Source organism: Dipodomys merriami, unplaced genomic scaffold, assembly GCF_024711535.1.
Source record: "Dipodomys merriami isolate MVZ:Mamm:240054 unplaced genomic scaffold, mDipMer1.0.p SCAF_25, whole genome shotgun sequence".
Lineage (NCBI taxonomy): Eukaryota > Metazoa > Chordata > Mammalia > Rodentia > Heteromyidae > Dipodomys > Dipodomys merriami.
Window position 1 is genome coordinate 24,494,539 of NW_027203937.1, and position 13,814 is coordinate 24,508,352.

The window sequence follows — 13,814 nt, forward strand, 5'->3', positions numbered from 1 at the left end:
GCTTTGTGGGGGATGATCACCCTTGCCTTCTTCTCACTGAAGGTTTGTGTAGATTGGGAGCTATGAAGTGATATGTTATTGGCCTACATCACTGACCCCTCCTTGACTGTCACTCAGAGTGCCTCTCTCCTCCGAGAAGACCGGGGACCTGAGCTGAGGCCACAGACCCTGGCTTACTGGGAAATTTAAGGACTCCACCTTCATACCTTGGTCAGCCTGAAACCCACCAACCCATTCCCACAATGCCTCTGGCTTGAGACAGTGCCCCTGATAGGCACTTTACGTTTGTAAAGTGCTGCCTGGTATTACAGAGGTTTCTGACAGCGGAGGAGGAAGGCTACAGCTGACTACTTTCACTCCCAGAGGCCAGTCTTTGACAAGCCAGGGGCACTCTGGGATCCACCTAACAAATGAGTCTTGCTTCCTTCCAGTGACATATTTAGGTCAAAGAAGCTACTGCCAAACTTTGGGAAGATGCTGGAGAACATCTTTCTGCCCCTTTTCAAGGCCACAATCAACCCCCAAGATCACCGGGAGCTTCACCTGTTCCTCAAATACGTAAGTGGGGTGGGGGCCTAGGCAAGCTCAGTGTTGCAGAGCTTTCCCCGTAGGCCTAGTCAGGCTTCCTGTCCCCCCCCCCCCACACACACTATGGCTTCTTGTCTCAGATTATGGAGCCCTGTATCCTGGGTTATGGAGTCATCAGCCCCAAGAAGCTGACTCTCTAAACTAAGGGGGCATCTGTAGGATGGAAGTCCCCTGGGAATGTGGCTTCCACCGGGACCAGGGATGCAGCTCACATTTGCCACACGTCTTGCTGCCCTGCCCAGTTGTACACCACAGGGTCACGTCCGCCTCACAGTTACCCTGCTTTTGTTTTGTTTTGTTTTTGTTTTTTAATCTCTGATGTGTTAGTAAGCAGCAGAGCAGTTCTACCACTTTCTCGCTTGGCAATATCTGTGCCTAATCTCCTCAAGAAGCTAGGAACTTTGCAGGGCTCTTGTGAGGATTAAACAGAGCTCACTGACAGCCCTTCATGTGGGATTCGTATGCAGGAGAGCCCAACTCCATGACATATTGCCTCCCAGGTAGGGCAGTCAGCCTGAGGCCTTGGGTGGGCAGGGCAGGGCAGGGCAGGGCAGGAGTGGGCTTGGAGAGAAGGGACTGGTGTGGACTCAACTGGACCTGAGCAAAAACTGGAGGGAGCAGGAGGGAAAAGGCCAGATGCTCCCAGGTGTCCGGCTTTATAGAAGGTGGAGGGTGTATCATTTGGAGACTCCTGCCAACAATAAGGGGAGAGCAGGGAGGAAGGCGAGGGATGGCAGGGAGAGAGAGAGAGACAAGGGCATGGGGAGGGGCTGTTTAGGTATTTGGGGCTGCAGACTGGGGAGGAATGCGGCCTTCTCCAGCTGAGGTGTGAATTCCTGGACTCAGGCTTCCAGCAGCTCAGCTCTGGGCCACAGGATGCTGAGCAGAGCCTGAGTCTGTCTTGTTCCACCTTGGTTTGATGCTTAGGATCTTCCCCTTACACAGGTAACAGGGTTCGACAGCGTGGATGATGAGTCTAAGCACAGTGACCATATGTTCTCAGAAAAGAGCCCCAGCCCAGACATCTGGACCAGCGAGCAGAACCCCCCGTACAGCTACTACCTGTACTACATGTATGCCAACATCATGGTGCTCAACAACCTCCGCAGGTGGGTGAGGCGTGCCACCTGCTACTGGCCTATATCAATGACCCCTCCCTGCCTGTACGCAGAGCACCTCTCTCCTGTACAGCACACTCCCACGTGTCTGTGTGTACTTCAGCCAACACACCTGTCCGTGTGCTCATGTGGATATTTGCCAGGAAACTACACAAGGCACGTATCACATAATCACAATCAGGCATGCCTATTATAACACCCAAGTCAATATAGACGTGTACAGTGACGTGACACACCACCACATACACCCACATGTTCATATGTACACATACTCACCAACACACATCTCCGTGTGGTCTGTATAGCCCCGAGACAGTAGAAACACAGGACATGCAGGTTTACTTGCCAACGAATGCAATGTGAACACTTGCATTTGGCGCTTTCGACGTGAGTCATGCTGCTGTGAGATAGGCACTGTCCAAGCACTGGACAAAGAACCAAACAGACTCAACTCGCACAAGTAGCCTCACGTGTACACACCCTACTGTCATATCCACAGCCCAAGGTACCAACTGCAGCTGAGCGAAGAGGCCTGGGGCTGGGGTAGAGGCAATCTTGAGCTGAGGTTCTAGCTTTGCTTTTGACCTGCTCAGTAGCTTTGAGCTCAGATCTCACTCTCTCCTGGTCTTCGTTTGCCCATTTCTATAACAGAGAGGGTGGACTTGCTGGTTTTTCGTGTTGTGTCCGGCTCTGAGGTCTCTGAGTGAGGGACGCAGACCTGGAGAGGAGGTGGGTAGAGATGCCAGCATCGCCCTTGACAGATGGGCTCTATCTCTGCTTGGGAGATCATGTCTTTTGGCTCTGAATGGCTCTGGGCCAGGGAGTCTGCATTTTAGGAGTCATTTCTAGGGTGCACTAGGGGCCAGTTGTGCTTAGTTGTGCTGTGGTGATGTCTCCTCTGGAGTAAGTAGGTTCTGGGCTGGGAGTGTGGGCCCCAGGCTGTGAACCAAGAGTGCTTTCTGACCCGGAGCCTCCCTTCTCCTACAGAGAGCGAGGCCTGAGCACATTTCTGTTCCGGCCTCACTGTGGGGAGGCTGGCTCCATCACCCACCTGGTGTCTGCCTTCCTAACTGCTGACAACATTTCCCATGGACTACTCCTCAAGAAGGTAAGTGGGTGCACAGGGGTCTGCCTTGGGTCCTCTGAGGCTCCCGTCCTACTGCTGAAAGCCTCTAGTAGATCATGAGTCTTTTTCTGGATCAGGCTATCTATAGTTATCTTGGATTCATTTTTAATTATGAAAGTCATATAACCAGACACATCTCAATTTCCCCAAAAGAAATGAAAATCTCTTTGCAATCACTTTATAGAAAGAACTGTATTAGTTTTTTTTTTAAAGCAATCCCAACACTCATCTTTCTTTCATCTACGGCATATTTTAAAAACATTTATTATGGTTGGGTGCTGGTGTTTCATGCCTGTAATCCTGGCTGCTCAGGAAGCTGCAATGTGTAGATTGTAGTATGAAGCTAGCCTGGGCAGGAAAGTCTGTGAGACTCTTTTATCTCCAATTACCAAAAAGCCAGAACTAGAGCTGTAGCTCAAGTGATAGAGTACAATTAGCCTTGAGTAAAAAATAAATAAATAAATCTCAGGGACAGTGCCCAGGCGCCGAGTTTGAGCCCCCAAACTGGCACAAAACACACAATAAACACAGAATTCAGAATCACATTTTGCTGCACTACATTATAACACCCAGGCTCCTCATGTTATAGGCCTTGTGGATGAACAATGCCATTTTCATCTATAAGCCACTTGCCTGGTTGGGGGAGGGGTGGGGTGGTGTCAGCAGCTGTCCAGCTTCTCCTGCTGTGTCAATCATTCTACCATGGACTCTGGGTGTCAGTCTTCCCATAGGAATACAGTTTGTTAAACTGCCCCTGTGCCACAGTCCCGGTGGATCCACCCTCAGTTCTCATTTCAGTATGGGCTATGTTGCAAATTATACCTGTTGTAGCCCACCCAGCTCAGCCCCTACTAGTCTCTTCATGATTCATCTCTGAGAGCATACTATTTAGTCTCATCTAGGATGTTTCCCATCAAACAACAAACTCCACGTGTGCAGGTCTCATGGCATGGCGCCTTAGGAAAGCACTTTAGGGAGGTGAATAGAAGATGAAAAACGAGGCCCCCTTCTTTCCTTCCTCCAGCTGTGCCTCCAATTGGAAGCCAAGAGTGGGTACTTCAAACTGGGCAGGAGGCCATTGCCCATGGGGCTAGCATGCAGCAATGGGAGGAACACAGGGGGAGGGGAAGGGAAAGGGTTTGTATGACTTTGGGGAACTTTGGCTCAGTTGGGGACCTGTACAGATACTGCCCAACTTGTGGTTTCCACTGATGAATGCTTGCCCTCCCTCCATGATGGTGCGTGTCACAGCGGATGGTGGTTTTCTTGCAGAGTCCGGTATTGCAGTATCTCTACTACCTTGCTCAGATCCCCATTGCCATGTCTCCTCTTAGCAACAACAGCCTATTCCTGGAATATTCTAAGAACCCTCTGCGGGAATTCCTGCACAAGGGATTGCACGTTTCTCTCTCCACCGACGACCCCATGCAGTTCCACTACACCAAGGTGAGGGTCTGTGGGGAGGGCAGTGGTGTCCCAGCAGGCCTCAGTCCAGACCTGTCCTTTCTCAGTGGGAGAACAAGCCATGGCTCAGGTTGGCTTTAGGGGTCGGCCGGTGAGGAAAGATGTCTTTCTTCCCATAACCCACTTTGGAGTCCTTAGCTCTTGAAGGTAGTTTTATTCATCTCTGCCTTTCTCCATTTTCCCTTTGGTATGTCTAGCCCTGTAACCTGTATTGTATTCCTCTTCATCTATAAAATAGGCATAAAATGATCTCTGCCTTCATTACAACAATGAGCTAGAATCTACTATAACAGGGGCTAAAACATCTGTACTTAGCATGAATATGAAGTGTATTTTCATTAATATTATTACACTTGGGATCTCTGGGGGAAAGAAAAAAGAAAGGCGATGTCATCTATGGGAACCAGCTGCAAGTATTCCTGCATTGCTAGACTGGCGCCCTACTGTTTCCACACCTCTAGCTGTTGTCTGCAGGTTTTTGTTGTTGCTGTGTTTGTTGGTTGTTGGGTTTGAACTCTGGGCCTGGAGGTTGTCCCTGCACTCTTCAGCTCAAGGCGAATGCTCTACCACTTAAGCCACAGCACCACTTCCAGTTTTCTGGTGGTTAATTGGAGATAAGAGTCTCATGGACCTTCCTGCCAGGGCTGGCTTTGAACTGCAATCCTCAGATCTCAAGTTTCCTGAGTAGCTAGGATGATAGGTGTGAGCCACTGGCGCCGGCTGCATTGGTTATTGTGATGGTGGGTCTCACTTTTTGTCTGTGCTGACCTGACCTGCAATCCTACTGTGCCTTCCCCTTATGGGGAAATCAAATATGTGCCACTGTGCCTAGCCATTGTACTTCTCCTGTAGCAGCTGGAATTACAGGCCTGTGCCACTGTACTCAGCAATTGGTTGAGAATTGGGGAGGGTAGGTGTAGATTGCTCAAACTTTTTTTTTTTTTTTGTCGGTCATGAGGCTTGAACTCTGGGCCTGGGTGCTGTCCTTCAGCTCTTCAGCTCAAGGTGAGTGCTCTACCGCTTGAGCCACAGTGCCACTTCCGGTTTTCTAGTGGTTTATTGGAGATAAGAGTCTCACGGACTTTCCTTGCTTGGGCTGGCTTTGAACGGCAATCCTTAGATCTCAGCCTCCTGAGTAGCTAGGATTATAGGCATGAGCCACCGGCACCCGGTGATTCATCAAACTTTTATACCTGGGCTGGTTTTAAATTGTAATTCCCTGACTTAAGTCTCCTGAGTAGCCAGAAGTACAGGCTTAAGCCGCTATTTTGAGCTTAATGGCACATTTTGATGTTAACAAGATCAGTCACTAATTAGCAAAAATACAAACACTGGAGTTGTCTAGTACCAAGCTTATCCAGGTTTCTGGTCTGTAGACCCCTTTGTGCTCTGAAGAGTTGAAGCCCTCAAAGAGTTATAGTTGATACAAGTTATATCTACTGATATTTGCTATGTTAGGAACTAATGAAAAATTTAAAAATATTTATTAGTGAACTTAAGTGTTAAATAAATACCATTTTTTAATGAAAAATACTTCTCAAAACAAAAATACCAAGGAGTAGCATTGTTTTTCAATTTTGCAAATCTCCTTAATGTCTTACTTAATAGAAGACATCTGGAGTCTCACGTCTAATTCTATAATTTGTTGATAAAGCATCTGAAAATAATCTTGCTTAGCAAAAATACATAGTTGGCAAGGAGAGTTAAGTTTCAAAAGGTCTTTAGGTCTACAAGTCCTTGGACCACATTTTAAGAATACTGATCCAGAAGATGGAGGCAATGAGATAGATGGGGAAAAGATTAGAGGAAAGTTGGTGATTCATGATAGACATTTCACATCACACAAGAGAAAATAGGACCACAGCCCCAACCTAGCCCCTTTGGGATTACATTATTTCGCCTCGGGTCTTAAGATCATTTCTCATTCATAATCTTCCATCTCTGATCTTACTATACTCACATTAACTTTTACTTTTGGACAATCATCCCCCGCCCCCAAATCCTGGGGCTTGAACTCAGGGCTTTGGTGCTGTCCCTGAGTTTTTTACTTAAGGCTAGCTCTTTACCATTTGAACCACAGCACCACTTCCCGCTTTTTCTGAGTAGTTTACTGGAGATAAGAGCCTCATAGACTTTTCTGCCCCAACTAGTTTTGAAATTTGATCCTCAGATCCCAGCCTCCTGAGTAGCTAGGATTACAGCTGTGAGCCACCAGCACCTGGCACTTTTGGACAATCTTTTTTTTTTTTTTTGGGTCCGGTCGTGGGGCTTGAACTCTGGGCCTGGGCGCTGTCCCTCAGCTCTTCAGCTCAAGACTAGCGCTCTACCACTTGAGCCACAGTGCCACTTCCGGCTTTTTTCTTTTTGCTTATGTGGTGCTGAGGAATCAAACCCAGGCCCTCATGCATGCAAGGCAAGTGCTCTACCACTGAGCCACCTTCCCAGCCCCGACTTTTGGACAATCTTAAGAAAACATTGTAGTAAGTTAAAAAAAAGCAAAGCTGAAGAGCTGGTACCAAAAATAAGCTTGTCTAGAATGGTGTTAAACTTTTGTAGAAGACTGCATAGTCTGGACCCAACAGACCAGACCAATATGGACTACTAGTAGTAACTGTTTTGATTGGTTATTGGAGGCCATGGAACTAATTAACTAAGCTACAATTAACTAAGCTGTAACCAATATACTTGTTCATTAAACTATTGCTAATTACATTATTCCTATTCCTCACTTTGGTTTTTCCTTAAAGGATGTTGGATCATGTGGTTGGTTAGTTCTTAGACTGTACTGCTTCAGGGAAATGTACCATTTATAAGTCTTTTTTGTTTTGATTTGCTTGAGTAAAAGAGCAAAATTTAATTGACCTAGGGAAATCCCTTTCAACAGGAATTACTCTGCTTGATGTTGATGGCTTGTGCTTATAATCCTAGCTATATTAAGAGACTGATATATGAGGATTGCAGTTTGAAGCCAACCAGTCTCTTTTCTCCAATTAACCAGCAAAAGCTAGAACTAGAGATGTGGCTGAAGTGGTAGAGCAACAGCTGTGAGCAAAAAAGTTGAGTGAGGGGCTGGGAAGGTGGCTCAGTGGTAGAGCACTTGCCTTGCATGCCTGAGGCCCTGCGTTCGATTCCTCAGCACCACATAAGCAAAAAGAAACAAGCCAGAAGTGGCCCTGTGGCTCAAGTGGTAGAGCATTAGCCTTAAGCTGAAGAGCTGAGGGATAGCGCCCAGGCCCAGAGTTCAGGCCCCACGACCGGACCCCCCACCAAAAAAAAAAGGTTGAGTGAAAGCTGGGTGCCTATGGCTCATGCATGGAATCCTAGGGGTGCCCATGGCTCATGCACGGAATCCTACCTACAAAGGAGGTCCTGAGATCTGAAGATTGCAATTCAAAGCCAATGTGGGCAGGAAAGACTGGGACACTCATCTTCAATTAATCACTAAAACTCTGGAAATGGAACTGTGGCTCAAGTGGTAGAGCACTAGCCTTGAGGAAAATAAGAGAAAAAAAAAACCCTCAGGGACAGTGCTTAGGCTTTGACTGGCACAAGGAAAACCACCTAGATTGTCAGGGGGAGCAGACTGACATCCCCAATGACAGGCATCAGGTTTCAAAAGGACAGCTGCTTAATACTGGTCAACAAACAAATGAAAGGCATAAATAAGTGTGCTTTTATTTCCAATAAACCATGAACTCACATGAGAAGATCTTAAAAATTGGCAATTTTAGGTGTGATCTTGCTTGATCCAGATGCCATGTACATTGTTTTTAGCTTGGGAGATCTGTGAAGTTTGGAAGTGGACGTTTTCCTGTCTAATCCGTGTGCTTTGGGGGAGGGTATAGGAAGCACTGATGGAGGAATATGCCATTGCAGCTCAAGTATGGAAGCTGAGCACGTGTGACCTGTGTGAGATTGCCAGGAACAGTGTGCTGCAGAGCGGCCTCTCACATCAGGTATGGTGCATGATGGGGCTGTTCGTCCCTCCCATCCTTTTAACAAATGGGCGAAGAGTGTCTACTGTGTGGCAGGTGTCTGCTAAATTCTAGGATTCATGAGAGACAGAACAAACAGTGCCTTTGAGCATAGACAGGCAGGCCAGGGACAATCCTTAGGAGTCACCTGAACTTCATGGCTGCTCACTCAAGTTTTTCAGAGCTGTACTCAAGGTCACCTCTTTGAAGAGGCCTTCCCTGATCATCTGTTCCAAAGCAGACACACACTTGTCTTCCTCCTCTATCCCCTTCTGCCTTTCTTCATAGCTTTTATCACTACAGACAATACGTGCACATCTTTCTCTCTAGAATGGAAGCTGAGCACTGGGGCTTGTTCCACATTTTATCCGTAGACTAGAATCATGCTGGCAAAGAGCAGGCACGCTGTTCCTCTGGAATAGATGGGAAGCAGGCACCAGCATTTTTTTGTATAGCTTCCTGCATGATTCTGACATAGAGCTGGTAGTGGGAGCATTCTCTGGCTGCTTCTTGGGTACTTCCCTTGGGGATGTTAGTAATATGGTGGGAGATGATACAGGGATTTTTTTAAAAAAATAATTAGGATTTTTATTCAGAGAAAGTCTCTGTTGGATTCATTGAGCTACCTCAGTGCACATGTCTACTTTAATTATGCAACTCTGAGATTCAAAGTTTCAATGAAGTCACAGAGTAATAGCTATTTTTATCAGGTAAGGCATGGCTCACCTACGGAACTTCACATGGACATACTCCTCAAACCCTATTAATATACAAATTGTGAAAATACCGTACAGAGGGGTTACAATTACATGAGCAAGGTAATGAGTACATTTCTTATCAAGCACTGTTGCCTCCTTTGTTTCCCCTTCCCATCTCCTCCCCACGGTCCGCGGCGCTCCCTCCCCCCCCCCCCCCCCCCGTGCCAAAGTTGTAAAGTTCGTTTTTCAACATAACGTCTTGTACATCTCATTGTTGAAATGGTCCACCTGGATCCATATTTAAACAATTTGTTTTTTTCCCTTCCCCTCCACAAATTATACCAACATCAAATACAGTGAAAACAGGGGTTATACTGTGGGGGAGGGACATATAAAGCAACAAAGAAATATCTTATAAATATTCTAGAAACAATAGCAAGAAAGAAAAAAACATTTGAGTCCTGGAGGAATATCAATACCAAATTTCAAACTCTACTACAAAGCCACAGTAATCAAAACAGCTTGGTACTGGCACAAGAACAGACCTCAGGATCAATGGAATAGAATTGAAAACCCAGAAATGAACCCACAGACCTATAGCCATTTAATCTTTGATAAGGGAGCTAAAAAAATAGAATGGAAGGAAGACAGCCTCTTCAGTAAATGGTGCTGGCAAAATGAGTAAATCACTTGTAGAAAACTAAAGCTAGATCCTTATATATCACCCTGCACCAGAATCAACTCAAATGGATCAGAGACCTCAGAGTCAAAACAGGGAAGATTTTTAAAGCTTAAGTTTTTATGTAGTTGCTCCTGTGACTTGTCCTCCCCAGAAACTTGTCTCTCTGCCCTTGTCACCTCAGGAGGGATTCTTAATTAGTCTTAAGACCTCACTACCCATGGCAGCTTCTTTCCTTTCTGGTCAAGGAAGTCATAGGCATGAAGGGACTGAGATCAGGTGACATCCTCAAGGACATGGAGGCCAGGAAGGATTTTGAGTGCTATGGATGATGTCCTGATTGAGGAACTGCTTCAGGGGAACCAATCTGTTTGCTGGGGCTAAAATCAAAGCTGCCTGCGTAGATACTATTTCATTTCTATTTTCTTTGTTCCCTAGGAAAAACAGAAGTTTTTGGGAGAGAACTATTATAAAGAAGGACCTGAAGGAAATGATATCCGAAAGACAAACGTGGCTCAGATTCGGATGGCATTCCGATATGAGACTTTATGCAATGAGCTTAGCTTCCTGTCTGATGCCATGAAATCTGAAGAGATCACAGCCCTGACCAAATAGGTCCATCATTCAACATGCACATTCACTTTTTGGTTTAATTTCAGGTCTGTGGGGGCTAGTCGACAAGATACCAAGATAGGACTTTCTCTGTGAAGAGAAGCCTCTGAAGAAGTTTCTAACTTGTGATTTGCACTGCTCACTTTAAGATCAAATATGCTCACTTTTTTTGGGTGTGTGTCAGTTGTGGGGCTTGAACTCAGGGACTGGGTACTATCTGTGTGCTTTTTTACTCAAGGCTAGCGCTTTATCACTTTGAGCCACAGTGCCACTTCCAGTTTCCTGGTGGTTAATTGGAGATAAATACTCTACTGCCTGGGTTAGCTTTGAACTGTGATAATCAGATCTCAGCCTCCTGAGTAGCTAGGATTATAGATGTGAGCCACTGGTACCCAGCCTTGTATTAATATGTCTGAGTGAGAGATGGGAGCTTCTGCTCAGGGATCTGGCACTTGTCTGCAGTTCCTCATTTTCCACTTATTTCTCTTGTAACCACCAGTGCTAGAATTGCCAGGGCCATGATTTTCCATGGTCAAATGCCGGGCAACATGAAGTCTGTGTGTTTTCTGCCACCTTCCCTAGGTCAGTCCTGCAGGCTTACTTGCTGGTTGTTTATTTCAGCCCCTCCCTGGCTGATTGCCTTAAACACAATTTCAAAGTTCCCTTTCATAAAGGGCCTACTTTGAGAGAAAACAGAAGACTCCCTTCTAGGAAATTTTATGTTAAAAAAATGAATTTCTTAACCTATTCTCTTTAGCCCTCCTCCCTCCTCTTTAGTTGGAAGCCATATATGCTCATTAATAGTCACTCCTATTTTATGTTATTTCCTTTACTAGAGGGTGAGGGTTTTCTGTGGACCCTCATGGACCTCTTCAAGGTGAGGGAAGAAACAGGGTGAGTGAGATTCAGGGGGCTGTCAAAGTGACTCTTGTCAGTTTTACACTAGAGCTGTTAATATTTTCACTTGAATGAAGGATTCTGAAAAGCACAGGGCCCATATGGTCTGTACCTTTCACTCCAGTATCCTACAATTTATAATCCAATTAGCCTTTTACCTATTCAGAGTTATGCCAGAGAAGTGTCATTTGCTTAAAGTTACACAATTTATGACAACAGGATTAGAACTCAGTTTTCCTGTTCCCAATTCACTCTTTGCTCACTATTCTGCTAGGCATCACAAATACTACACTGAACAAAACAATAAGAAACCTGTAACATGGCACATTTTATTTTAAAGGCAAAAGTCTCTCTTCACTATAAAATTTCCTTCAGAAGATAATAGTGGCCCCCAGGCCAGGTAGAAAGCATTTTTGAAGTCCAGTCTGAAGTTAAGCTTTGTCAATGTACTCTTCATTGTTGTAATTAGTGCCTGGCACATAGTAGGTGCTCAACAAATGCACATGGAATAACTGGATTAATTTCTCTTTCAGCAAGTATATAAGCTCTGAGTACTTAACAAGCGTCTCATGGACCTTCTATCTAACCATTTTGAATTTGAAGACACCCAATTTTGCTTGGGGTATGCTTACTTCACTTCAGATTGTCTTGTCCTGTGTCATGCCTCCCCCTCCAATGGTCAGTGTAGCATATGGAAGTATAAATATCATCTTTTTAGTGGGAAACTATATATGCTATGTTATAGAGCTACTTGTGACATTGAATAAAAAGACATCATCTTAGGGATTATTTTTGAAATGCCTCCATTTGTATATATTTGCCCCAACATAGAAAGAATTGTACAGTTTTTCATTGTCATTCTACCTGTATCAAATATTTTTAAAAATTATTAAATAAAATTACTAGGACTATGACCCAATAATTTATAACAATTGAAAGTTAGTGTCTTAAGTGTTTTAAGTTTTTATTCTTTGCAATTGAGCATAATGAAAACTATTAATAACAATTAACTTTTACTAAGGCTAAGGCATAGATGATATTCACTAGGAAAACAAGCCAAAGCTTACTGACCTCTAACTTCTGCTATTAATAGTTGTCATCCATCTTCATTTATTTTCCTTTGGCTATTGTCTTCTTGGCTCCCCAACTTGTGTGATTTTTGCCTGTCCTACAAGCTTTCTAGATACTTTTTCTCCAGCACTTCGAACTCTCATTAAATCACTTTTTATGAGCCTGTGAGATGATCTCTGCTCTTTGGTTTGCTGTGATGATCCTCATCACAGTTCCTGAGTAGCTAGGATTACAATCATAAGCCACTGGCACCCAGTTATTGACCCAGGTTTCTAAAGAAATGGTTTTCAAGGCAATGTTTTCTCTCTTACTCCAAAGGCCTTAAGTTCGTTTTGTATGTTCAAAATGTACTGTGGAAACAATCAGCATTGCTCTTTGTCTAACATAGGATGCAGATCCTGGGTTGGAATTACCAGAGCCTAGTCCCAGACCTTTACTTTCTCTTGGATTAAAGCAGAGGGAAAGCACATCCTGCTGGCTTACTGTTTATTCCTGAGGAGTACCCCGATGATGAAACAATATTCATCTTTTCCTGGGCTTGTAGACACAAATGAAGTACACTGATGGTTATGTATACCTAAATGTTGTGAATGACCTGTGACTGGTATAAAGGGTAAGTATAAATCCAATAAAAGGAACACAGGTCACAGATATACAACAGCTTCTTGGAAATTTTTGTACCCTCAGTCTCTAAAGAGGTTCCTAGTAAGAGAAAGACAAGATAGTAAGACTACAAATAAATACATGATTAACAAAATACATGTAAGGTTTAAGTGTCGTGTGTGTGTGTGTGTGTGTGTGTGTGTGTGTGAGAGAGAGAGAGAGAGAGAGAGAGAGAGAGAGAGAGAGAGAGAGAGAGAGAGATGGTGCTAGGGCTTGCCTGCATTGCCTCATTGCTATTGCTTAACTTTTCTGCTCAAGGCTGGTGCTCTACCATTTGAGCCATGCTTCTACTTCCAGCTTTTTGTGTGTTAATAGGAAATGAGTCAAATTTGTATTATTGGGTTGGCTTTTAAGCTATGATCTTCAGAGCTCAGCTTCTGAGTAGCTAGGATTACAGATATGGCCTTATCAGCACCCTTTTTCCTTTTGGTGATTTTGAACTCAGGGCCTCCTGTTTGCTAGGCAGGTGCTCTACTGCCACATCTCTAGTCCTTTATTGCGATGGAAAATTTTAAGTTGAGGTCATGGGTTTTTAAAGTTGGACCAAGGTCCAACTTTTTTTTTTTTGCCGGTCCTGGGGCTTGAACTCAAGGCTTGGGTTCTGTCCCTGAACTATTTTGTTCAAGGCTAGTGCTCTACCACTTGAGCCCCAGCTCCACTTCCAGCTTTTTGCTGGAAGTTAATTTCAATTGGAGAGTAACAGACTTTTCTGCCAGAACTGGCTTCAAACTTTGATCCTCAGATTTCAGCCTCCTGAGTGGCTGAGCCACTGGTGCCGGTTTGTTCCAACTACTTTTTGACTTCCTGTTGTGGCAAGGATAACAGGTAAACCTTTATCCTCCCAGTTTCAGCCTCCCACAAAGCTAAGTGGACAGGAACAAGCCACCATACCCAGCTGTAAGTTAAGAAGGGGCCTTGCAACTT

General features: G+C 44.8%; 1 protein-coding gene across 6 annotated transcripts in view; it reads left to right on the forward strand.

The window, feature by feature from the left end:
- Positions 1 to 12,834, forward strand: part of Ampd3 (adenosine monophosphate deaminase 3) — a 51,958-nt gene extending 39,124 nt beyond the window's left edge. For all 6 annotated transcript variants that reach the window (XM_070035300.1, XM_070035294.1, XM_070035297.1 and 3 more), the window contains exons 10-15: positions 432 to 558; positions 1,534 to 1,697; positions 2,694 to 2,814; positions 4,105 to 4,278; positions 8,142 to 8,252; positions 10,086 to 12,834. In XM_070035300.1, the coding sequence (XP_069891401.1) occupies positions 432 to 558; positions 1,534 to 1,697; positions 2,694 to 2,814; positions 4,105 to 4,278; positions 8,142 to 8,252; positions 10,086 to 10,262 (874 nt within the window). In that variant the 3' untranslated portion in view covers positions 10,263 to 12,834. The remainder of the gene's footprint in view (positions 1 to 431; positions 559 to 1,533; positions 1,698 to 2,693; positions 2,815 to 4,104; positions 4,279 to 8,141; positions 8,253 to 10,085) is intronic.
- Positions 12,835 to 13,814: the final 980 nt, after the last annotated feature.